The 26,083-nt window shown below is 35.8% G+C and overlaps 1 protein-coding gene across 1 annotated transcript; it reads right to left on the minus strand.

Annotated features, from left to right (window-relative positions):
* Positions 1 to 2,283: 2,283 nt before the first annotated feature.
* LOC118750022 (uncharacterized protein K02A2.6-like) lies at positions 2,284 to 4,865 on the minus strand. Its single transcript, XM_036484761.1, has 2 exons — positions 4,708 to 4,865; positions 2,284 to 3,751 (listed from the first exon to the last, which is right to left on the minus strand). Exons 1-2 carry the CDS (start codon positions 4,863 to 4,865, stop codon positions 2,284 to 2,286), a joined length of 1,626 nt encoding a protein of 541 aa, XP_036340654.1.
* Between the last annotated feature and the right edge of the window lie 21,218 nt (positions 4,866 to 26,083).

Genomic DNA, 26,083 nt, shown 5'->3' on the forward strand with positions numbered 1-26,083 from the left:
CGTTGGCTTAGTAGTATCGATACCTAAACGAAATTAGAGGATGACTGAACACGAGCGCATTGCGTGCTGTCTTGCAAATACAGCCACCACAAGTGAACGATGCTTATAACTGCTCATACTGATATTGACTTCGGCAAATCTGTACTCTGAATGATCGTGCACGAAACCAGCAAACGTGGCAGTTGAACGGCTCCGAAAACATGAGAGTCATCATTTGTTGCAGAAGTCGTTTGACTTGTTGCTGAAAATCATCTGACTTGTTGCTGAAAGCCATTTGACTTGTTGCTGAAAATCATCCGACTTGTTGCTGAAAATCATCTGACTTGTTGCTGAAATGACGACGAATGTGGTAAAGGGTAATTTATCGTCTCGTATGCATGTATGTATGTATTTATAGCGCGTCTACCATTCAATTGCATTGCTCACTGCTGGCTAGTTGTGAATATGCATACGTACGTACATATCAATGCTTCATTTCAAACAAGCAAGTGTCTTTGAATGTTTTTGAACTACAGTATCATCACTTCGGCAACACGTCAAACGCGCCTTCAGCAACAAACCAAAGGCGGTGGTTTGACTTCTGCAACAAATCAAGTTAGCTAACTGCGGCATCTTGCCTTCGCCAGTCTTTCACATAAGCTGTCATGCTTTCGGCAACCGTCCAAAGCAGTATCGTGCTTCGTAGTTGCTTCATCGTCACAATCATGATGCAACGATTACATGACGACAACACTTTCGCACACTCGTGATATTTCAATTAAATTGGCGTCTAAAAATTAACTTGGAGCAGGTGTTTGTTTTTCTGGTTGATATTTTCGCGAAATATTTACAAAAACCTGCAATTTTTAAAATATAGACTGTGCTGCAACAATTCTAGACATCATTTTTCAGTAATTCTTCTTTTGTTTTCCTGAAATGTGTTTTGTGCATGCACACAGAGACTTTTTACAATTACGTCATATTTTATAGTTAAAACGCTCGCGTTTATTGAATTTTAATGCAATTATCCACTTATTAATAATTTCCACAAATTTTATGCAAAAAATACTAATTTTTATGCAAATATTCACTTTTTCACTAATTTTTCCCCATTAAATGTAAACAAACAATGCGTGCACAACGATTAGCAAACGACAGTGCCGTACTTATCAGTTTCTGCATCTTCTACGATTTGCCGATAACTAGCGGATAACACAAGTGTGCAGATCTCCTCTGAAATGCATGTGCTCGGCTCAAAATTTCAGGGCGAGACGATAACGCAACTATGATTGGACGACAAGTGTGCAGATAGCCTAATAACGAAGATATTGGTCAAAATAAAAAGCTCACGCTCACGCTCACATTGAACTGTATATCAGGCTTTAAATGTTGCATTTTTGCTGTAAAATTTACGATGTATGAAAACTAAAATGTAATTGTTATTTTCCTCAAATATTTATTAATTATGAAACTTTATCCCCCACTTATTTCTGTGCATAGTTCTAATACATGTGAAAAAAAATAATCAAAATGACTTCTTCCAAATAACCGATGCCAGATCGGAGATTTATTAGGCGTATTTTTAATAGCTTTAGTTGCTATTTTGAGGATAAATCAAATTTGTGGAAAGTGAAGTAAAACGAAATAAAATTAAGTGACGAAGTGAAGGCTTCTAAAGTGAAGTGAAAAACTTCAATTTAAGTGACAGAGCCACGGTACCGTGGGAAAGCCGTATTACCCTTTACAGTACTGAAATACTAGCAAACCACGCGTCTTCACAGGCGAAAATTATTGCGTACCATAAGTCATTTTGTTTGCCAGATACGTATAAGTTTTATCAGTGGCAATATTTGTGTGTGGGGATTTGTAATCTTGGTAAAAGCATTTGTGTGCAAATATGCTTAAAAAATTAAAAAAGTGTTATTTCGCATCCATGTCCATAATCAAAAATAATACAGACCCAGCGGCGGATCTAGACATTTTTTGGAAGGGGAGCGAGTGTTTTCCGGGAAAATTTTCCACTAATTTTTTTACTTTAAACGAGTAATTCTTATATATGTATATGTATATATATATATGATATTTCGAATAAAGTTTCGAAATATGTAGCAATAAAAAGTCTGTGCAATTTAAATACTAAGGTGATTTATTGAATTCAATGTAGATTAATACAACACGGGAACCGCTTTTAATTGTGCTCTAGTACGAAGTGAAGTGCCACGTCAACATATGTCAAAATGGGGAGTGGCCATCTCGTTCATTAACGAAGATTAATATAACATTTTCCCTCCTCCTCCCTGAGATTCATAGTGTGGAGTATCTCAAGCGATCGACCGGATTTTTGTTTCTTTCAGACCGTCGAAGCGTAGTTTGTGCTTGCTGTTCTCCAACGTGATTGCTCGGAGTTGGTGAGTCAGTTGTTTGTACGGTGCCTCGAGCTACTTCCGATAATTTGCTTGGTGTGGTGGTGGGTTCTTCAACTGACTTTGAATTTGATGCGCGGACCTCAACTTCCCAATCGCCCTCTTCGTTTTGTTTTCGAAAATTCGAGGGTGAGTTTTCGTCGGTTGCATTTCTTATTTGGTTTTGGTGGCGTCGAATAGAGTACCTGGATGTAGCTATTACATACATCAGCCGCCCGCAAATTTCCTTGATCTCACCTCGCAACCAGCGTTCTTTCCCTGCAGAGTTACGAGCATAAACTGGTTGGCATAGTCGGAATTTAGCATGTCTGTTACTTGAATGCTGCTCTTTAGGCAGCAATGCTGAGAAGAGAATGCGCGGTTGTCTTCCACGCAATAACCCCGCGGGTGACTTGTCCGTTGTAGGATTAGGCGTAGCCCTGAACGTCACAAGATATTTCAAAAGAGCAGCTTCGTCGTTTTTTGTTTTTCTAAAATTTTTCGTGAATGACTCCTTAAACGTTCTTACAAATCGTTCTGCTAACCCGTTTGAAGAGGGGTGGAATGCTGCGATTTTTAAAAGTTCGATGTGATTCAGCTTACAAAAGTTTGTAAACTCTGAAGACGTTAATTGTGGACCATTATCCGTGACTAGTATTTGGGGGAGTCCTTCAATGACAAAAATTTTCTTAAGGGTGGAAACTGTTGCGTCGGTTGTAGTGGCTTTCGTTTTTACTACGTAGGGAAACTTGGAAAACGCGTCTACCAAGATAATCCACATAGATCCGCAAAACGGACCTGCGAAATCTAAATGCACTCGCTCCCACGGTTTTGTTGCCTCAGGCGACGATGAAAATTCACGTTTCAGTTGACTAGCAGAGGATAAGCATATTGTACAGGATCGGCATAAGTTTTCGATGGCATTCTCAATTCTTGGAAACCAAACATAACGTCTTGAAATCTGTTTCATACGCGTGCTGCCCCAATGACCGTCGTGTAGCATTTTTAATATATTTTGCTGCAGGTCCTTTGGTATTACTACGCGCGTGTAGTCAGTTTGCAGCAAAATGACGCCGTCTTGATACGGTAACTGAAATCGACGATCGAAAAAAGGTTTCAACCACTGCTGGGAGTCATTTAGTCGTAAAGGCCATCCCTCTATGATGATTCTCTTAACGATTTTTAGAGTTTCGTCTTTTTCGATATGTTCCGCGATGACTGCCGCACTTAGTGGAACAGCACTAGTAGATATAGTATTTATCTCATGAACATCATGCATAGCACATTCATTTAAGTCAAAATCATTGTCATCTCCTACAGGTAGTCGCGAAAGCGCGTCAGCGTTGCTATGTTGAGATCTGTGGCGATATCTGATGGAGTAATCGTATGCTTAAAGAAGAATAGCCCATCTCAGGAGGCGATGCATGGTCATAACAGGAAGTTTTTTGCTAGGACTAAAGATCGTTGTCAAGGCTTGGTGATTAGTGATCCAACTCAAAATGCCGACCGTAAAGAAACTGATGAAAGCGGGTCACGCCGAATATTATCGAGGGAGCCCCTTTTTCGATTTGTGAGTATTTGGATTGACCCTCTGAAAGTGTTTTAGAGGCTAAGGCAATAGGCCTTTCTTGGCCATCAGAGTAGCGATGAGAAATCACGGCGCCGATTCCATTCTTGGATGCATCAGTTGCTAAAATGATGGGAGTTTTCCGTCATAGTGTACTAAGAGTGTGGCTTTGATAATTTCATTTTTCAGTGTAGTGAAAGCTTGCTCCTGTTCAGCACCCCATCGATATTTCACCGTCTGTCTGGGTAAAACGTTCAAGGCGCTAGCTTTTGACGAGAAATTGTGAATAAATTTGTTGTAATAATTAAGTTTACCAATGAAGCTTTCAACTTCCTTAACACTAGTAGGTCTCGGCATCATTTTAATCGCTTCCAGTCTTTTTTTGGAAGGTCTAATACCATTACTACTAATTACATGCCCCACATATTCAATGTGTTCGCTTGCAAAAATACACTTTTTATACCGACAACGCAGTCCGTATTTCTCAAAACGTTTAAAAAGTTCATGAACGTTGGCTAAATGCTCCTTATGGGTTCGCTCCGTAATAATTACGTCGTTGAGGTACATGGCGCATCCTGTCAACCCGGCTATAACCTCTGGGGACACCAAAGGGCAACCTTTGGTACAGATATAGACTGAAAGGAGTTTAACGAACAATTCCTCAACGTTAGGAATTGAGTATCGATCAATTTCTAATTGCGGGTTGATTCCCACCTTAAAATCAGCACGTATTCGGATTCGGCCATCCGGTTTTCGTACCGTAACCATTCGCTAGCGTTAATCGGCTTTAGCACATTTACAGACACTAATCGTTCGATTTCAGAACGAACCTCATCATGCATCGCAAATGGTATGGAATAAGACTTTCTAAACTTCGGTTTGGCATTTCCCTTGAGGACTATATTAGCTTCAAACATTTTACATTGACCAGCGCGTTTTCAAATTCTTATCGTGTTAGTGGCGTAAGTGCGGAAGACGGTTGATTGTGAGTTGAATGTGAAATTCGAAAATAGAGATAACACAATTAAATTTTTTGTTATACCAAGTATGGCGCAGAAGATCATACTTGGAATCGACTTTTGGATAAAATTTCAAATAGCTCCAAATATTATTTCGGAAATAATTCTTGATGCAAAACCTTGTGAATACCCTTTCTTTAACTGTTAAACAACAACGAAGGTTAGAAATAAGGTCCATTCAATAACTTTTCCAGTAAGTACTTGCAGCAAGAGAAAATTTTCAGAAAAAGTTATTGAACGCAAAACTAGTAAAAGCTTGCAACTTAAGCCATTTTGAAACTTTCTGACGGTTAAGTTTTGGCGCGCAATTTTCTTTTTAATTGGGAATAGTTCCCATCGTCATAAAAATAAAAAAATATGCAATAGATTTATATTTTTCATCCATATTTTCATTCCACTAATTAAGTTTTATCAAATCATCCTGTTTTCTGAAGTAACATTTAATTTTAACGCTCATTTTATATTTAAAGGTAGGATTTAAAAAAAAGCTATGTCTAAAATTAAGCATTTCTGTGATCGTTTTTTGACGTATGTATGTTTCTTGAATGTAAACCAATTTAAATCCGATAATAAAATGCTTTACTTTAGACACAATCATAAATTTTAATGCAACCTTTAAATACAAAGTGAGCTTTAACGTTACAGGTTACTTGAGAAAACGGCCCTTAAACAGTTTGTTTACATTTGAATTTAAAACATAACCTTACTTTTTGACTCCTGCAAATTCCTGCTGGAAAAATTTTTACTTGCAAGAATTTGCAGCTCTCTCGGACTGTTAGGCTCTCGAATTCGCTCTCTCTTGCAAATATTTTGGGGTATTGAATGCATTTCCAGTAAAAACTTGCAAGTACTAGTAACAATTCGTAACAATTTTTTGATATTGAATGGACCTATAGTTAAAAATAGTTTTCCTATCTTCGAGAAGAAAGGATTAGGCAAAACCTCACTGTTGGAGTATGTTATTGAACTCCAACCTGGTGTCCGTCCGATTAAACAAAGATATTTTCCCATATCTCAAGCAGTAGAAAAACTAGTGCACGCAGAAATCGACGAAATGATGAAACTTGGTGTAATCGAAGAATCTCCCATTAGTCCCTTGCCCAGTCCGATTGTTCTAGTGAAAAGGCCGAGTAAAGTACGTCTGTGTTTAGGCTCGAGAAAAGTTACTAGTGTTACTGTCAAGGACGCATATCCCCTTCCCCACATTGATGGTATTTTAAGCAGAACACCTAAGGCAAAATATATTAGTTCACTAAACTTGCGTAGAGCCTTTTGGCAAATCCCCCTTGCAAACCAATCCCGTGATTATACCTGTTTTACTGTCCCAAATCGTCCGCTTTATCGTTTTTGCGTAATGCCTTTTGGCTTATGCAACGCTCCTTAAGCGCCCTGATGCTTGATGGATCGCGTCATCCCTCCATAGTTAAAGAATCCAGTGTACGTTTATTTAGACGACCTCCTCATTGTGTCCGAAGATTTTGACACTCACATGTCCGTATTGTCCGAGGTTGCTCACCAGTTAAGAAAGGCCATAAATGTTGTTAAAAGTAAATGGGCGGGTGGTATCGGCGTTTTGTTGACAACTTTGCAACGATTACTACACCGTTGTCTAACTTGTTGAAAAAGGGTAAAAGCTTTTCATGGATGAAGAAGCCCAAGACTCATTCGAAAAATTAAAGAAAATGCTATGTTCTGCGCCAGTGTTGACTAGCCCAAATTACGCGAAACCATTTCTTATTTAGTGCGATGCCAGTAAGCTTGGTGTTGGTGCAGTGCTTTTGTAAGTTGATGACGAAGGTTCCCTATTGCCTACTACTCTCAGAAATCCAATAAACCACAAAACAATTATAGTGTTACAGAATTAGAGTTTTTATCAGGAATTCTGAGTCTGAGGAAGTTTATAGAGTATGTTGAGGGGCAGGATATCACCATCATCGCTGATCACGTCAGCTTGCAATGGCTTATGCGGCAAACGGGCTTGTCCAGTCGACTAGCTCGATGGGCACTCATGTTCCAAGGTTACCGATTTAAGACAGAGCACCGAAAGGGCTCACTTAATGTCGTGCCTGATAGCCTTTCACGCCAGAGTTTTGCGGAGATAAATAAAGTAGAAGTCCTCCGTTAAAACATTTGAAGTCATCCGCCTTTTCGTCCGCTGAATAACAAAAGTTATTAAGTTATGTCCAAAGCAATTAAAACCGCATACCCGATCTCTACAGCCTGCAGCAGTTAGTTAGTTCTGCTGCTCCTAGCCCACCCTACCATGGCTTTGTGGTTGGTATAAAGACCCAATTAACTCCCACACTCCCTTCAGAAATTAGACTAAAAATATGAAATTTACAAATTCATATTTATATTTATTACAATTATTCAGCTAATGGTAAGTATATACAAAAAAAACGAAAAAAAAGGATTTTTGCAAAATAACCTACTTGAAAATTCGAATGTCAATTATTCATTACTGTCCTTATTACAAACATATTTTTTCAGGCTTAAGCTACATTTAAAACCATAACCTACTTCAACTCTTTGTTTTATGTGTCTTTGACCCTTGTTCATTCTAATATACTTATCTCATATGTCTTAAATATATGCCTTAATATAATAACGAAATCTATATCCCTAGTATGCAATGTATATCTATAGTGCAAGGGCAAGAGCATGTCCATCACGATTTTGTCGTGCAGTCCTACGTTATACATGCCTTCGTATGAATTCGCCTTGATGACATTGGGTGCGTTCGACAAGTCAAAAATTTGTAATAGTTTTCCAAATTTTTACTGGATGGCGTTCGATAACGACAAAAAATTATCCAACACACAAAAATTGAGAGAGCAAGCGTTCATTTTGATGCAAGAGAAGCGTTCATTTTGTACTGGCAAAATTTTTGTCTGCAAAAATTATCCAACACGAAAACATATGATCACATAACATATGGTTGCAATTTTTGTAAACAAACAAAATTGCATTTTCCGAGTTTTGGTATTTATATGCTTTTTGGCTGCCTGCTATGTGACTTTATGATAGCGCCAACTAGTTTTTACTTCTAGAAATGTTCCTGGCGAACATTGAACGTTCACTTTCCTTTTTTCTCTATGGAGGCAACATGAATTTCAGTTTGTTTACAAATAAAACATAAACAAAGACAGCTGGTGTGTCTTCTTCTTCCGGTTTTTGCAAGTAATGGCTAATTTCCTGTTCGTTTACTTTTTTTGCTTTTTCATCTCTTTGGGAGAGAATTTTCGCTTACTCTCTTGATTTTGATTGTTGGCTGGTGTTGGCTAATATTGTTATCGAACGCAACTATTATTTATTTTGCATAGTTAACTTGCGGTAGAATTTTTCTGTCTTTGTCGGATCCGGATTCTTGTTCAAGTGAATAAGTCAATAAGAACATTAAATAAACTGGAACTAATTCCAAATTGACTGTAGTGTTTTGAAAACCGATATTCTTCGCTGCAGTCTTCCGTATAGATAATAGATATGGCAAATAAACCGTAATTTTTATTGCATATTTATAAATGAAATTTCCAGAAATGGCCTAATCTGTCATTCTTTCCCTAATAGAATAATTCGGGCTTGTTCATCGTAACTGTAATTGATAAAAGCACAATGTCCCAAAGTTCATCCACTTTTAACAAAGACCTTCAGAAGAAATATCCATGCTTTAGTGTTGGTGAAAATAATTCAGTTACGAGATGTAATGTGTATGAATGTATAGGGATGCAGACGATGCATCGATGTTTCGTCCAAAAATATCGATGTTAACAGGGATGAAAAAGTAGATACAATTGTACCCTTTTCCGACGTTTGATGACTTAAAGGTACATTAGGTACAGTCACTAGATTTTAGGTACAATCATCTTTTGATCAGATGCATTTTTAGTTTTTTTTCCTTTACCGTGCTAATATATTTACTTATAGGCACGGGAAAAGCTCCGCTTTCATTTTGAAGAATAAACAATTATAAAGAAAAGTGGCCAATAGGAAGAAATAAAAAAAGTTATATTATGTATTATCTTAAACATTTTACATTGCATTTAGAGCGCCCACTACGAAAAATTAATACTTTACTTAATAATAATAATAATAGATTGGCGCTTACACATATGTTAGTTTTTGGCCGACTCTCTCCTCCGATTTGTGGCCTGCGCCTTGATGTTGTCACACAAAGCGGAGGGACCTACAGTTTTACGCCGACTCCGAACGGCGATTGTATTTTTATGAGAAGCTGTTTGTCATGGCAGAAATACACTCGATACACACTTACCATTGCTTGCCGAGGGACGACCGCTGTTAAGAAAAAACCTTTTTCTATTTTTTTGCGATGTTGCTTTGACCAGGGCTTGAACCCAAGTGCTGATGAGTGAAAGCGCGCACTGCTTACCACTACACTACAGCGGCCGACAACACTTTACTTAGCTATCCTCATATTCGTAGTTTGTTTTTTTTTGTTTGTTTTTCTATTAATTCAATGGCATTTACGGTCAAATGAGTGAAAACAAGTTGAGTTAATGGAAACCAGGGCTCGAATCGTAACATCCGTTCCCGGATCGAAAACGATACGAAAGAGAATTACGTGATGCGTCAGGCAGTATAAGCTGAATGGGACAAAGAGTACGTTCACGTATGTCATAATCCAAAAAACGTGTTTTTACGTGACGAGTCGTACGATATCGTATGTGGCGATTCGAGCCCAGCCTTTATTTACCCATACAGTCCAGTGTCTAGGATGTCTTCGAATTTCATATTTTCTTTAGATGAGAACTATAGCTATTTGACCCATATTCGCTTTTTGATTTCTGAAAATACATACATACATATATTTATAATGCTTTCAAAGTTACTTACGGCAATTTGAATATTTTCTCTAGACTTGCGGCACCTATTAAAAGGAATCGGATAAATTAGCAGACTTTTCCTGTTGTTTTATAAAAAGCTGGATAAAGAAATATGTTTTAAAGTGTATATTTTTAAAGTGTGTTTTTTGTTCTTTTTTCGCTAATATTTTTCAGTAGACAAAAACCACGCTTCTGCGATTCCCTTTAGACTATTGTCTAAAGATAAAGGCCCAGTTAAAAAAAAAACCTAATCATGTTTAAAGTAAATCCATCTTTTGTATTCCTGTTTTAAATACAATTTATAGAAAAACCACAATCTGTCTCATTTAGGTACATTTATTTCATAATATTAGGTACAATCTGAAATTTCCATTTTTCATCCCTGGATGTTAACATCGATATTTTGCTGGACGATACATCGTCCATACATCGACTAGAAAAGTAAAAAACATCGACATCGTTCACTCACTCCGTTCGTATTACGCCGAACGACCAGTGGCAAGCGAGTTCTCGGAAGCTGGTCAACCATCATTCAGGATAGAAGCAGGCTTTTGGGGGCTAGATTACCAATGCTTCTTTTCTGAACTCATTTCAAAATGTTTATTCATATTTAAATAAATAAGATTTACATATTTAAGATACATCATAATTATAGCAACATAGTTATACTTGTATTGAAATATGCTGCTTGAAGGAAGTTTCTATATGTACATACATACACTGGCCATCAAACGTGAGTGCATGCTGATTTTTGTTAAATACTTGTCGTTTTTAAGTTCACTTTTTTTTTGTTCATTTTTTTTTATAAAAATATGGTTCATTCCGTAACCAGAACTCATATATGTAATACTCCTATATTGGCAGTAAGAGCTAGTACCGTCCGAACACTACAGTACAGATATATCAATAAACACGTACGAAAGAAAAGGAACACATACGTTTATAAATATACATGTACACAACACATATACAAAAACGGCACTCAAGTACACAATACATTGACAAAAACGGTACTAGACTGTCTCGCTTTGATTTCGGAATGCTTACACATTGAGAAGTTAGCTTACTTCTATATTGGCAGTATTACATATATGCCAGAACTTAAAAAAATTCAGCAAATTTTCATCTAAATTTTGAACTTTTTAGTCTGAATATTTAAAAAAAATCTGGGTACGTAATTCCAATAAAACAGGTGCAAGTTTTAAGCGGCTAAAAATCGCTTTGATTTGATGATTTTTCTCTTCCGGCTTTTGCGTTTTTTGCATATAAAAGGTGCAATTTATAATAACTGGCGTTGATTTTTTTAATTTTGTTTGCAAAAGGTCTTCCGAATTCAATTCTACAAGAAATTTACTTTTATATGGTAAAATGTGCAAAACCCCGTTAGCAAAACCAATTCGTTAAAAATCAAGGCGATTTTTAGCGCCTTTTTCTAAAAATTCAGATAAAAAAAGTTCAAAATTAAGATAAAAATGTGTTGAATTTTTTAAAGTTTTGTATAATGTTATGGTTTGTAGCGGATATATGAATCTAGTTCTTTCGAGTTTAAAAAATATTTCAGGCTACATTTTATTTCATGTAGTAGATGAGATATTAAAACATCGGTAAAACATCGGTAAAACATCGATGTATCGTTTTTATGACCGATGTTTTTTAACATCGATGTTTCCAAACATCGATGTTTTCAAGAGCGATGTTGTATCCCTATGAATTAGGATTTCGGTTACAAATAATGGCTAGTATTTGAACTATCCCCCGCTGCTGTATCATTGTGGATAAAATTGTAAACTCAACGATGAAAAGATTTTGTTTGCAATATGCAAATTATTGCATTGGTTGAAACTCGTATTTATGAAAAATGTAGCGCTTCCAACACAAGTTAAACTACAGCTGTGTTATAATCACACCAGTCAGCAAATGACCTTTTCTACCTATTCTTTCCGACTGTGTACGATTTGCTTGCTAGACTACATTAATTTTTATAACCGAGCACACTTGTGCACAAGGGTATTATAACTTTGTTCACATAACGGTTGTTTGTAACAGGCAAAGCGAATCGAGATAGATATAGACATAAATGATCAGAATGAAAAGAGAAATCGATTAAGCGGTGACTGTCTGTCCGTCCGTCCGTCTGTCCACACAATAATAAATAATAATAATAATAGATTGGCGCTTACACATATGTTAGTGTTTGGCCGAGCTTCTCCTCCGATTTGTCGCGTGCGCCTTAATATTGTCACACAAAGCGGAGGGACCTACAGTTTTACGCCGACTCCGAACGGCGATTGTATTTTTATGAGAAGCTGTTTTTCATGGCAGAAATACACTCGGAGGTTTGCCATTGGCTGCCGAGGGACGACCGCTGTTAAGAAACAACCTTTTTTTCTATATTTTTTTGTTGCGATGTGGCCTTGACCCGGGCAAGAATCCAGGTGTTGCGGAGTGGAAGCGCGCACTGCTTACCACTACACCACAGCGGCCGACCTATGCACACGATAACTCGAGTAAAAATTGAGATATCTTAACGAAATTTGGTACGTGCACTTCTTTCGGGCGTGGGACGGATGGTATTGAAAATGGGCAAAATCGGACAATAACCACGCCTACCTCCCATATAACTGTAATTTTCAGAAATAAGAAACCTGCGATATTTTAGTAACTACTGAAGATTATTCACTCAAAATTGATATTTACAATAATGTTTAGACGAAAAATAAGAATATTCTAAATTTAAGGACGCTAATTTACTCAAAATTGATACACCCCGGCTTACCATGTAGCGGTAGATTTCGGAAAGGTGAAAAACATATATTTAATACATGCGCCGGGTATTTAATGTAACTTAGACTTTCTTACTTGTTCTAAATACGTTTTATTCCTGTATAAGCGGATTCTTTCATTTATATAGGGTATGTATAGTTGCTTTACTAAATCCAATTATTTTTAGGTCAAAAGGCTCTAAAAGTTTAAACAGAGGGTAGCGTTGATCCGGATTAACTCGGACTTAATCCGGATCAACTGCAGTTAATTCCCGAGTTGATCCGGATCAACGCTGCCGTCTGTTTATGCTTTAAGAGATCACTTGCAATCCGCAAAACACACGATCCCGCATCCATGAGTCGTCTACTTCTCAGTCACTAGATAAATTTGTAGTGACGAAATATTCGCCAAAATAAAACTGCGGTTGCGGCGGGAATGCTCGCATTTCATACTGTCATTCACAACATGTCGTACTCCCAAATGGATTGTACAGTGCCTCTTATGCGAACGCTGTTTGGAGATTCAGAAGTGGCCACGAAAACATGTTGCGGAAGGACGAAAGCCGAAGCCATAATCAATGGCGTCTGCTTCTATTGAAATGATCAAAAAAGATGTGGAAAATGTTCCGTACATAGGATTAGGGACCGATGGGAGTAACCACAAAAATGTGAAACTTTCCAATTACTATCCAATACTTTGACGTCAAGAAAGGAGTGCAAGTTCGACTATTAGATTTCCACGATCTTATTAATGAAAAGTAAGATAGATACTATTGCTTCTTATATCGAAACTATTTTGGAGAAATATGCGTTAACTGGGAAACTAACAGCTTTTGTGGCGGACAATACGAATACAAATTTCGGAGGTGACAAACGCAAAGGAACAAACCATTTTTTTTTTTATAAATTGAAAGATAGCATAAATTTTGAATTAATTGGAGTAGACTGCTCAGTACACATCGTACATAATTCAGTTCACCACGGTTTGGACACCAGTCATGATTGAAAACTTTTTTCACACGATGCACAGTGTTTCGACTATATGGAGGCAGGTGGAAATAATAGTAAACCTGCACCGATTTCACTGAAACTTGACATGTGCTCTAGTTTTACTTAGAAATAGGGAATTATGAAGCTTGGTAAAGATGGAATAATTGCCACGCCTTCTACTCTTGTGGGCGGAAACATTAAATTTCATACGATTTCGATGAAATTTAGTTTGTACTCTCTCTTTTATTAGAAAACCTAAATATAAAATATGGGGCAAATTGGATCACTATAACGCCCAAAACTCATTCAGCCATAATCTGCATTTCGACTCGAATCGAAATTTTCTCCGTTTGGCAACTTTGGTATTCTGCTTCCGTTTCCTTTCGATCATTCTTCGAAATCTAAGATTATACCTATTCTACATTTCGATCGGAGTTCCGTTTTTCTAAGTTGCAAATTTGTTGACGGAGAACGTTTCGATTGTTATTTTCGTGGGCTTAAATAAAATTTTATAAAAAAAAAAATTAAGTAAAATATACTGTGCATGATTGTAAGTCATCATAAATGAATTTTCTCGATTTCTGTGTTTTCGCAGCGGTAATACGGGCAATACGAAAAAATATTAGCAACCATAAGGGATATTGCGCGAGGTTTTCAAAGAGGAAGCACAGGCGTTTTTGTTTTCATTATCTATAAATAAGACTGTGAAATGGACTGAATACAATTTATTCTTTGTATATAAAATTAATAGAAGTATGTACATACATACATGCATACATAAAATGTGAGGTTACCTAAAAAAAGATCATTTTATTATTGCACTCGTTTTAACTAACTTTTTAAAAAGAGGTGCGTATGTTGTCGAATTCGAATTTGCTATGGAGCTTTGTTCTTCCCCTCCTCCTGACGGCTTTCAAAATGGAATTCATTTGCGTTCAAATCTTCCACTCTGTAGTAAATGCAAATGTTGTGGAGTGCTCAAACAACGTTTATAATTTCACAGGCTTTGAGCGATGAGTAACACAGTTCATGATGAGTTTATGACTCTTCACTCATCTCAGAAAGATCAAACATGTCCCTAAATCTCCGCCTTTCAATTTCCGCATCTGCAATCAAACGTGGAATACAATTAAAGAAATTGTGCTGGGAAAATCAAAGGAAAGTTTATCTCTTCACTCCGACCTAAATTTAGACGAATTAAATAGTAAATGTCGGCCGCTGTGGTGTAGTGGTAAGCAGTGCGCGCTTCCACTCCGCAACGCCTGGGTTCAAACCCTGGTCAAAGTAACATCGCAAAAAAATAGAAAAAAGTTTTTTCTTAACAGCGGTCGTCCCTCTTCTTCTCATAAAAATACAGTCGCCGTTCGGAGTCGGCGTAAAACTGTAGGTCCCTCCGCTTTGTGTGACAACATTAAGGCGCACGCCACAAATCGGAGGAGAAGCTCGGCCAAACACTAACATATGTGTAAGCGCCAATCTATTATTATTATTATTAAATAGTAAATTTTTTAGTCCACCCAGTTCTTTAGCTAATACATGTCTTGACAACTACAGTGCACGTGTAAATGTTAGTATTAGTCCATTTGAGTTTGTTTGTGTGGATGACTGTGATGTTGTGCAAGCCATACTATCCATTAAATCTAAAGCCGTGGGATTTGACGGAGTTCATGCAAATTTTCTGAAAATAATACTACCCCACGTGACTTACCTAATCAACTCAATTTTGACCACCAGCGTCTTCCCTAAGTGTTGGAAAGTTTCTAAGATAATCCCTGTTCATAAGAAAAATAACGAGTATCGACCAATAGCTATCCTTTCCTTTCTATCAAAAGTCGTGACTTTTAACAGACCACCAATCGGGCTTTAGATCTAAAAGGAGCTGTACAACAGCACTATTACACGTAATCGAAAGTATTCGATCGCAACTTGATGATAATAATATTGCTTTCCTAACCCTCTTAGATCATTCCAAAGCTTTTGACACAGTGGACCACATGATATTATGTCAAAAGCTGATGAACTTATTTAACTTCTCTGGTCCAGCATGCTTACTGATCAGATCATATCTCAGCGGCAGAACTCAGGCGGTGAGTATTGGTAGCAAGAATTCTGATTTCCTATCTGTAGCCAGAGGGGTCCACCAGGGTTCAATCCTGGGTCCTTTGTTATTTGTTTTGTACGTCAATGATTTGCCTAACGTCCTTAAATATTGTAATGTCCACATATATGCTGACGACGTCCAATTATATGTTTGCTGTCCTCCTGCTCGTATTAGTATGTGTATCAAAGATTTGAACCATGACCTAACCCAAATAGGGGAATGGGCTTCTATGAATGGATTATGTCTTAACCCTGTCAAATCGAAATGTATCATCATTCATAAGAAATTCATTGCCTCTGATGGTCTAGATAAGATCACTTTAGACAATTCAGTAATTGAATACGTCGACACGGCCAAGAATCTTGGAGTAGTATTTAACAAAACATTGACATGGAAAAACCACATTTTTAGTGCAGTAGGAAAAGTGTATGGTATGCTCCGTACACTCAGGTTAACACAGTACTTCACACCTTTAAACATTAGACTACTTTTGGCGAAAGCGTACTTAATACCTACGCTCCTGTATGGTTGTGAGATTTATGCTAATTGTGACTATGCCTGTAAAAGTAAACTAAATGTTGCTTACAACAACATTGCTAGATATGGATAGTATGGCTAAAAAGACTTGACCACGTGTCTGAACAAGCTGAGAGGTTGCTCAACATCACTTTTGAAAATTTGCTAAAACTAAGAGTGCTTGTAGCCCTACATAAAATAATACATACGAAGGAACCTGAATATCTATATCGAAGACTCCAATTCTTTCAGTCTACGAGGTCAGTACTACTTATCCTCCCTAAACATCGAATGCAAATATCTGAACGTCAATTTTTCATTAACTCTATCCGCCTTTGGAACTCACTACCTATCAGAATAAGGTCAATCAACAATGCACTGCGTTTTTACCATAGTTAATTATAATTATATATGTATTAATTGTATGTTTATTCCTCTTGTACGTTCGTTATACTATACTATACTGTACTTTACTTTACTTGTACTTCCTTCGATCTCTCTGTCGCAGCCGCTTCACACGAGTGGTACATTTGTACATTTGGTAGATTTGTACGGTTCTTATTGCCACAAACAAAACTAGGATCAAAACTCTGTTTCTCGTAGATATACTTACCTTAGTTTGACAAAATTTTGTACAAATGCGTATTCGTGTGACATGGCTTTGTGAATTCTATCCAAAAATATGAATGCTTAAAAGATTCGATTTCTATATATTTAATAGTTATTAATGTTTTTATGTTTCTTAACAAATATTTTTAATCTTTGTTTTTCTTTTTAATATGCAACTTCTATTACTTAGTTATTACGAATTGTGACTAGCACTATAATATAATTTTGTACAATTGTTGTGCTAGGATGAAGTTTCCAAATAAACAAACAAACAAACAATCTGGGACTCGTTCTCCTCTTCAAGCAAGACCGCCGTTCCTTTTTATAATTACGTTTCCTCTTAAATAAAGCACAAACGAAATTTTATTTTTAAATTACAATGATGTTAGATATATTTAGTTATTTTAAAATATTTATAAACTTTAACTTCATAAGCTGCTATAGTTTGGTGGCAAATATTTCTTTTGTTTTGTTTCGATTTCACACATTCCTAGGCAAACAGCTGATTTCGAAAGATGTTTTCTCTCTTCCTCTTTCGATTCGATCGTAACGCAGAATACCTAAGTTCGATTCTTGCGGAGCGGAATGCGGGAACGTAATCGAAATGCAGAATAGGGCTGATTAAATGTGATGGAATTTTGGTTAATTTTTGTTTCCTGCTTTCCACTCTCAGAAAGCAAAGGTTATACTATAAAATGGTTAGGTGTAAATACTGGCTTTTTCCCCAATGTTTGGTGAGATTTTTTCATTGTTCGTAAAATTCTTTTCGCGAAATTATGCAAAAAGAAGCTGAAAATCAAAAAGTACATATATCTGCAAAGTCGCGCGAAAAGATCAAATTATATATTCGAAAACTACATAAAATTCTCTAAAATATTCGTCTAATTTCAAGACCTGACGGACCGGTACTCACACTTTTTTTTAGCAATAATCTTAAGCATCTACGTTTCAAAGCAAATTGTTTGGTAAGAAAATAGGAAAGTACCAAATAAATGATAAATACCTTCACCTGAATATTCCACGACATTTAAATAATTGATTACAGTTGAAAAAGAAACACTTTCTTCAATGGGTTAATCGCCAAAGGCAACTAAACTGATTAGTCCGTATCGGGCCGATTCCCGTATTTCTTTGGAAATGTATCGTCCGTGAAGAAGGGGGTTGAGTAAATAATGTGAAATTTGGTATTTATGACTTTTACTTTTCCCTCTCTAAGTCCAACCAGTTTTTGTTTATCAACTGTCACCATGACTTTTCTACCTGCCTCCATCTAGTTGAAACACTGTGCGATAAAGCCGAATGTTTGCATGTTTATTCGCTGATGGCTTTGTTTCATCCTAAAATGGCATTGCTGTAGGAAAAAATAGCAGTATTCTAGAAATGAACACAATTTTCCAAGACGTTTTTGTTAAACTTCAGGACTGAATTGAGTCAAATTTTATTTCACTCGCGGCTCAGTCGATTTTGTCAAGATTGAATAAAGAAGGAAAAGAACAAATCCGTGATGATTTCATGGCAAGTGTTGGAATAGTATATCAAGGAATTTTGGAATACATGGAACGCTGCGTTGAGTTTTTCGGAATTTAAAATTTTCAAATGGCCGGATAAAAAAAAATCAAAATTTGCAGTACAAAGATATCGAAGAAATTGTTTCGTATTTGTTACAAAAAAAAGTTGGTATCAATGACTCAAAGCTGCATGATCAAGTTGTAAATTTTAAACGATTATTGTCATCGAAAGCCGGCGATGATGATTTTTTCTATAACACGTGTGCAAGCTGCTACCGGATATGCATTTTTGATGTGTATACATCTTTGGTTTCGGTAGGGGTAAAATTTGCGAAGCTGTAACGCATATCCCAGCAGAAAATTTCGAAGGGCTTAGCTAGCATGTGTATTTCAGCAGAAATTTTATAATTTCATTAGAAATACCCTGTGTTTACTTGCTATTGTAAATGGTTGCATACATTTAGGCACATGCATAGTAAAAGGAAATGCGGAAAACTGATTATTACTTCCGATTATGCAAACTCCGCAAATGCATACGGCTTTGTACCTATATTTATACATAGTTAAGTCTGTATGTACATACTAGGGATGTTGCGAATGTGGAATTTTAGACATCCGCGGATGCGAATCCGGATGCGAATATCTAACAGCTAACATCCGCGGATACGAATGCGAATGTCAAGTATTTTTAAGAAACAATTATAATCTAGCATAAAGGTGAGAACGCTGTTTAAACAGCGCTTACAAGTCAAACCAGATGTGTTAGGTTTTTCTAAAGCTCTTTAAAGAGAATTCTTCATTCTCATTCCTTTGGCGGTTTCAGAATTTGGGGAATCTGTAACTTCATCAGCATTTTTCAATTTTAGTTTTTAATGTGTATACATCTTTGGTTTCGGTAGGGGTAAAATTTGCGAAGCTGTAACGCATATCCTACCAGAAAATTTCGAAGGGCTTAGCTAGCATGTGTATTTCAGCAGACAATTTTTAATTTCATTAGAAACACCCTGTGTTTACTTGCTATTGTAAATGGTTGCATACATTTAGGCATATGCAAAGTTCAGATTCCCCTATGGAGACTCAAAAAATTTAAATTAATTTTTTTTTTCATCTAATACCCAAAATCGATACTACTAACGTCGAGGATATCACATATAAATTTTGGTCCCGTTTGGAGTCGGTTAAGGCGTGTCGCACAGGGGTAATAATTCAGATTCCTCTATGCAGACTCAAAAAATTGAAATTAATTTTTTTTCTTCTAATTCCCAAAATCAATGCTACTAATGTCGAAGATATTACATATAAATTTTGGACCCATTGGAGTTGATTAAGGCGTGTCGCACAGGCATGTGTATTTCAGCAGACAATTTTTAATTTCATTAGAAACAACCTGTGTTTACTTGCTATTGTAAATGGTTGCATACATTTAGGCATATGCAAAGTTCAGATTCCCCTATGGAGACTCAAAAAATTTAAATTAATTTTTTTTTCATCTAATACCCAAAATCGATACTGCTGTAGGCGCAGATATCACGTATAAATTTTGGTCCCGACTGCAGTCGGTTAAGGCGTGTTGCACAGGGGCCAAAGTTCAGATTCCCCTATGGAGACTCAAAAAATTTGAATTAATTTTTTTTTCATCTAATACCCAAAATCGGTACTGCTATAGGCGCAGATATCACGTATAAATTTTGGTCCCGATTGGAGTCGGTTAAGGCGTGTCGCACAGGGGTCAAAGTTTAAATTCTTCTATGGATACTCAAAAATTTAAAATGGAATAAAAGTAAAACAAATAAAATACAATATTATGTAAAGCAGTGTTTAGTTAAATTTCGGGACCACTGAATTGATACAACTGTAGTAAATATTAAGGTCTAACAAATTGTCTGTTAAATGGGAAGCTAAGCGGTTTTTGTCAGTTTTATATAGAACTTAATTATAAAAATAAAAGCAAATTATTAAGTTGTCGAGAACTTAAGTTAAGTATAGTTAATTAATTAATTTTCTTTTTTTAATTTTAAATTTTTTGAGCCTCCATACAGGAATCTGAACTTTGACCCCTGTGCGACACGCCTTAATCAACTCCAATGTGTCCAAAATTTATATGTAATATCTTCGACATTAGTAGCATCGATTTTGGGAATTAGAAGAAAAAAAATTAATTTCAATTTTTTGAGTCTGCATAGAGGAATCTGAATTTTTACCCCTGTGCGACACGCCTTAACCGACTCCAATCGGGACCAAAATTTATATGTGATATCCTCGACGTTAGTAGTATCGATTTCGGGTATTAGATGAAAAAAAAATATTAACTTAAATTTTTTGAGTCCCCATAGAGGAATCTGAACTTTGACCCCTGTGCGACACGCCTTACCCGACTCCAATCGGGACCAAAATTTATATGTGATATCTTCGGCGTTAGTAGTATCGATTTTGGGTATTAGATAAAAAAAATATTAACTTAAATTTTTTGAGTCTCCATAGAGGAATCTGAACTTTGACCCCTGTGCGATACGCCTTACCCTACTCAAATCGGGACCAAAATTTATATGTGACATCTTCGACGTTAGTAGTATCGATTTTGGGTATTATATGAAGAAAATATTAATTTTAATTTTTTGAGTCTCCATAGAGGAGTCTGAACTTTGACCCCTGTGCGACACGCCTAAACCGTCTCCGATCGGACCCAAAATTTTTGTGTGATATCTTTGACTATATTAGCATCGATGTGGGGGTTGGCGTTTAGGAAATCTGATGTAATAATGTACTTAATAGATTTAAGGATCACCCCAATGTATACATACTTAAGTTTGTATGTACATACTAGGGATGTTGCGAATGTGGAATTTTAGACATCCGCGGATGCGAATATCTAACAGCTAATATCCGCGGATGCGAATGCGAATGTCAAGTATTTTTAAGAAACAATTAGAATCTAGCATAACGGCGAGATCGCTGTTTAAACAGCGCTTACAAGCCAAACCGGATGTGTTAGGTTTTTCTAAAGCTTTTTAAAGAGAATTCTTCATTCTCATTCCTTTGGCTGTTTCAGAATTTGGGGAATCTGTAACTTCATCAGCATTTTTAAATTTTAGTTTTTGTAGTTCATTTCTTATAAATACTTTCTTCTGCAACTGCTTTGCAAATTTGTGCTTATGGCGAGCTAAATAGGTGGATATGGAAAATAAATTATTATTTTCCAGGAATGAAAATTTTGAACAAAATTCTGTTTTCAAAGTCATGGGTGCCAGCCGAATCGGATCAGAATATTGTTATTTAACGAAAAAAAGCCGTTTTTTATAAATATTTGATTCCCAGATAGTTATGTACGTAATTCTTATATAATTATAGGTCACACCTATAGCTTTTTAATTATTTGAGCATCGATTATCTTTTATAGCCAGACGTTGATCATTTCTGCTGGATATCCCTATTGCAGGAGCTTACTCTTTGACTTTAAATAGCAAAGGGACAGTTTTACCACAGAAGTTTTGAGCGAAGGATCCTATGAAAAGAATATTGCCCGTCAAGTAAACAAAATTACTGTTTTTAATGCTTTTGCTAAAAAAAAATTCCTTAAAAAGCCCCATTTGAAACGAATATATGAAACATCAAAAGCAAATCACGAAAATTTGGTTAGGAAAAACCAATGGAGGTATTGAAAGCACACAAAAAATAAAAATATTGTTAAAAGGACTATGTTCTCTTTGAGTACGTCAAAGGTCAAGTAGAAGTGGGAACTTGTATGACTGCCTCGATAGCTCGGTTATATAGCTTAAGAAATAATATGCCTAAAGACATTTTTATCAAAGTTTATAAATATGAAATTGACCAGTTTTGGTACCCAAATACTCCCACGACGACAGGCAAAAATATTGGCCACAATTTGTCATTTTGTTTGATATACTTATATACGTTTTATCGGTGCACAACATTCGCGTTCACAAAAGCTCCGCATTGATTATTGCGAATGCGAAAGCGAATGCGAATGTTAAAATTATTGCGGAAGTTCCGCGGTTGCGAATGCGAATGTTCACAACAACCCTGGTACATACATATGTATTAACTCAAATTGCTATTGAGTTGTTGTTGCTACTGGTTTTTATATCGTTAGATGGTTTTAGGCATAGGTTTAGTAGACTATTTTGATAAAAAGCAAGGCGAAAATTAAAAAAAATACTGAAATCATTTCAACTGGGACCGTTGATAACTGATGAACATACATGAATATATGTATGTACATAGGTATAATATACATATGTATGGATGATATAATAGCTCTGATCCAATAATTTTCGTGTAAAATCCTGGAAAAATGTCAAACAGCAAAATCACGTTCTGAAGTGAGAGTACAAAGTGAGTAACAGCAAAACGTATGGAACAAAAAAAGCATCGGGTAAAATCTTGCAACTTCAATCTCTCCACAACTCTTCAAAATTCGCTCTTATTTACATGAACCACAAATTACATTCCGAAAAGAAAAACTAAATTTAGGAATATATACAAATAGAAATGCTCAAACTATAAGCTCAAAAACAGTAATTGATGCGGTGTTTTCAAGATATTTTAACGCCCTTGAGTCACAAGTATATACAAGTATCATATTTTATCAATCATACCGATAATTTCATGTATTTACATATAAAAAGATTATCCACATTTTTGATCTTAACTCCCTAATCTGTAATTAGAAAAAGAGATTAGCCATACAAAATTATAATTATAAAATTATCCCAGATTAAACCGATAACTTTTTGGTGCCCAACCTAGTTTTATCGATTATACTTGCGAATAAGAGGAGGAATGTCAAATGTAAAAGTAAACAAAAATTTACGCTAGTAAGGAAAAAAGGTTTGTAAAGGAGAAGAAGTTTAACTTTTCCTCGAGTTGTGTGAATAACAAGCACAACCAATTTGACAGCTAACGACCATTATATTTATATGTAAACGTACTTTTATGCTTTGCCGTTCGCATATGTTTACACATCAAATTTCATGAGTACCTAGTACTCACGCCTTTTTTGCCTCAAATGGCGACATGGAATGAACTACTCAAAATTGCTCAGTTTTTTTACTCAATCCCGTCTCATAATGCGAATTGTGAAAGGGTTTTTTCACTTATGTCTTCGCAATGGACGAAAGGGAGAAATCGATTATCTGTCGAAAATATGCACCATATCGTCACAGTCAAGTTCAACTTTTCTGATTTCAGTTGTTTTTCATTCCATAATTTTTTTAAACAAACCGAAAATTTAGCTCTTCTGAAAAAATACGTGATTAAGAAAAATACAGTTTTAAGAATAATAAGCGCAACGAATAAATGCTGGGGGGGAGCAGAAAACTTTCGTCCTGGATTTTCTTTAAGACAAGTTGGTAACCCTAAATATACTAGATATGTAAATAATAGTATGCATTTCAAATTAAGAGAAACTAAATGAAGCAAAAGAGCAGGAGGAAGTTGTGAATACTAAGTATGTATGTACATATGTATCAGGGTTGTTGCGAATATTCGCATTCGCAACCGCGGAGCTTCCGCATTAATTTTAACATTCGCATTCGCAATAACTAATGCGGAGCTTCTGCGAATGCGAATGTTGTGCAAGAGCACCGATAAAACGTACATCTGGCAAACAAAATGACAAATTGTAGGCAATATTTGATAAAAAAAAGTCTTTAAACACATTATGGGTATTCATGGAAACGCGTAAATCCCTCGTAACCACGTAAACCTCGCAAATAATTAGATTTTTCATACAAAATTAAGTAAGTTTACGAGATTTACATGGTTACGAGGAAATTGCGCGTTTTGATGAATCGCCCTATTATTTCGTAAGCTATTTAACCGAGCTATCAATGCGCAGTCATACAAGTTTCCACTTTAACTTGACCTTTGACTTACGTCAAAGAGAACATAGTATTTTTAATAATATTTTCTTTTCTGTGCTTTAAATACCTGCAGTGGTTTCTTTTTTATTGATTTTTTATTTTTTTACCAAACTTAAAAAGAAACTACTAGACACAAAAGAGAAAAGTGTGCACTGTAATTCTTAACCAAATTTTCGTGATTTGCTTTTGGTGTTACTTATATTCGTTTCAATCATTTAAAATGGGGCTCTTTGGAGAATTTATTTCTAGCAAAAATTTTAAAAACAGTAATTTTGTTTACTTATCGGGCAATATTTTTTTCATACGGTTATACGCTGGATCCTTGGCTAAAAACTTCTGTGGTAAAACTGACCCCTACCTCTCCTTTCTTGACTATTTAAAGTCAAAGAGTGAGCTCCTTCAATAGGGAGAAAGAGAATCGATGCTCAAATAATTAAAAAGCTATAGGTCTGACCTTTAATTAAATAAGAATTACGTAACTATCTGAGACCCTCATCATCCGTAATTCCAATAATTCAAATACTTATAAAAAGCGGGGTGTTTTTTAAATAACAATATTCTGATCCGATTCGGCTGACAGAATCTTTCAGACAGATACGACTTTGAAAACATATTTTTGTTCAAAATTTTAATTCCTGGAAAATAATTTATTTTGCATATCCACCTATTTAGCTCACTATAAGCACAAATTTTCCAAACCAGTTGCAGAAGAAAGTATTAAAGATTAATTACAAAAACTAAAATCGAAAATAGCTGATGGTGATGATCGCAGCCAAGGGAATGAGAATGAAGAATTCTTTTTATAAAGCTTTAGAAAAACCTGACACATCTGGTTTTGGCTTGTAAGCGCTGTTTAAACAACGATCTCACCATTATGCTAGATTCTAATTGTTTCTTGAAAATACTTTTCATCCGCATTCGCATCCGCATCCGCATTCGCGTCCGCGGATATCTAAAATTCCACATTCGCAACATCCCTAATATGTATATATTTGAGTAATTTTGCGACATTAGGTTCTCTGGCGATCAAACTGCAAGGCGAACCATTTGCGCATAGCCATATACGTACATTCCATACATATGGTTGCATATGCACACGGTGGGCAGGAAGCAAAGATAGGTTGCATAAAAATGTCGACAAAAACTGAAAGCAGGGTTGTATTTGTTGATATTTTTAGGTTAAGAATCCCTTTGAATTGAAATCCTAGCTGCTCCTGTTTTAAAGATATCAACATTTTACATAGTTATGATAGGACCGACTTTTGCGAAAGAGAAAAACATCCTTGTGCATTAAATATTCAACAATGTATGTGTGAGTAAATGTGTGTATATATATTATGTGAAAATATAAGTTTATGTAAGTTTTTAGCCGGTTTCAATCGTTTCCAAGGCGCACCACGTAGAGGCAACTTACTTTGCACCTCTTTGTTCTTTTTTTGGTTTTATTTTTTTTTATTTTTTTCTTGCTTTATTTTTTATATTTGTTTTTTGTTTCCTTTTATTTTTTTTGTTGGCTTACCATATAATATAGTCACACATTTTAGTAGTTAAATATTTTATTATTTAGTTAAGTTTTTATATATGCTGGAATGAAAATGTCATTACAGTTTTCTTCAGGCGACTCACAAAAGTTGGTTTATCAATCATATTTATTTTGAATCTATCCCAGAATTTAATGAATTCCCTATGAACTGACTTCCCGGCCTGCTCGGACCATAATCCTAAACCATCGTTATTCAAGAATGAAATAGACTGCTTTAAATGTTTAAGGATAAAATGGATTTTGACAGTTTGAGAAATTCCAGTACTTTTCAAAGCTGTGCGGAGTTCGTTAAGATTTTTATCAAAATTACTAAGATCCGCTTGTTTTGCGGAAAACCATGTATTCACGATTTTGCTCATGGCTT

The sequence above is a fragment of the Rhagoletis pomonella genome, unplaced genomic scaffold, assembly GCF_013731165.1.
Source record: "Rhagoletis pomonella isolate Grant_MI unplaced genomic scaffold, Rhpom_1.0 Rhpom_scaffold_00114, whole genome shotgun sequence".
In the NCBI taxonomy this organism is placed as follows: domain Eukaryota; kingdom Metazoa; phylum Arthropoda; class Insecta; order Diptera; family Tephritidae; genus Rhagoletis; species Rhagoletis pomonella.

Bases quoted from the DNA above. Each gene is read 5' to 3' on its own strand.
- LOC118750022 (XM_036484761.1), bottom strand. From the start codon at position 4,865: ATGTTTGAAGCTAATATAGTCCTCAAGGGAAATGCCAAACCGAAGTTT. The intron at 3,752-4,707 runs GTACGAAAACCG...TTACTCCATCAG, and splicing joins AACGCTAGCGAATGGTTACG to ATATCGCCACAGATCTCAAC.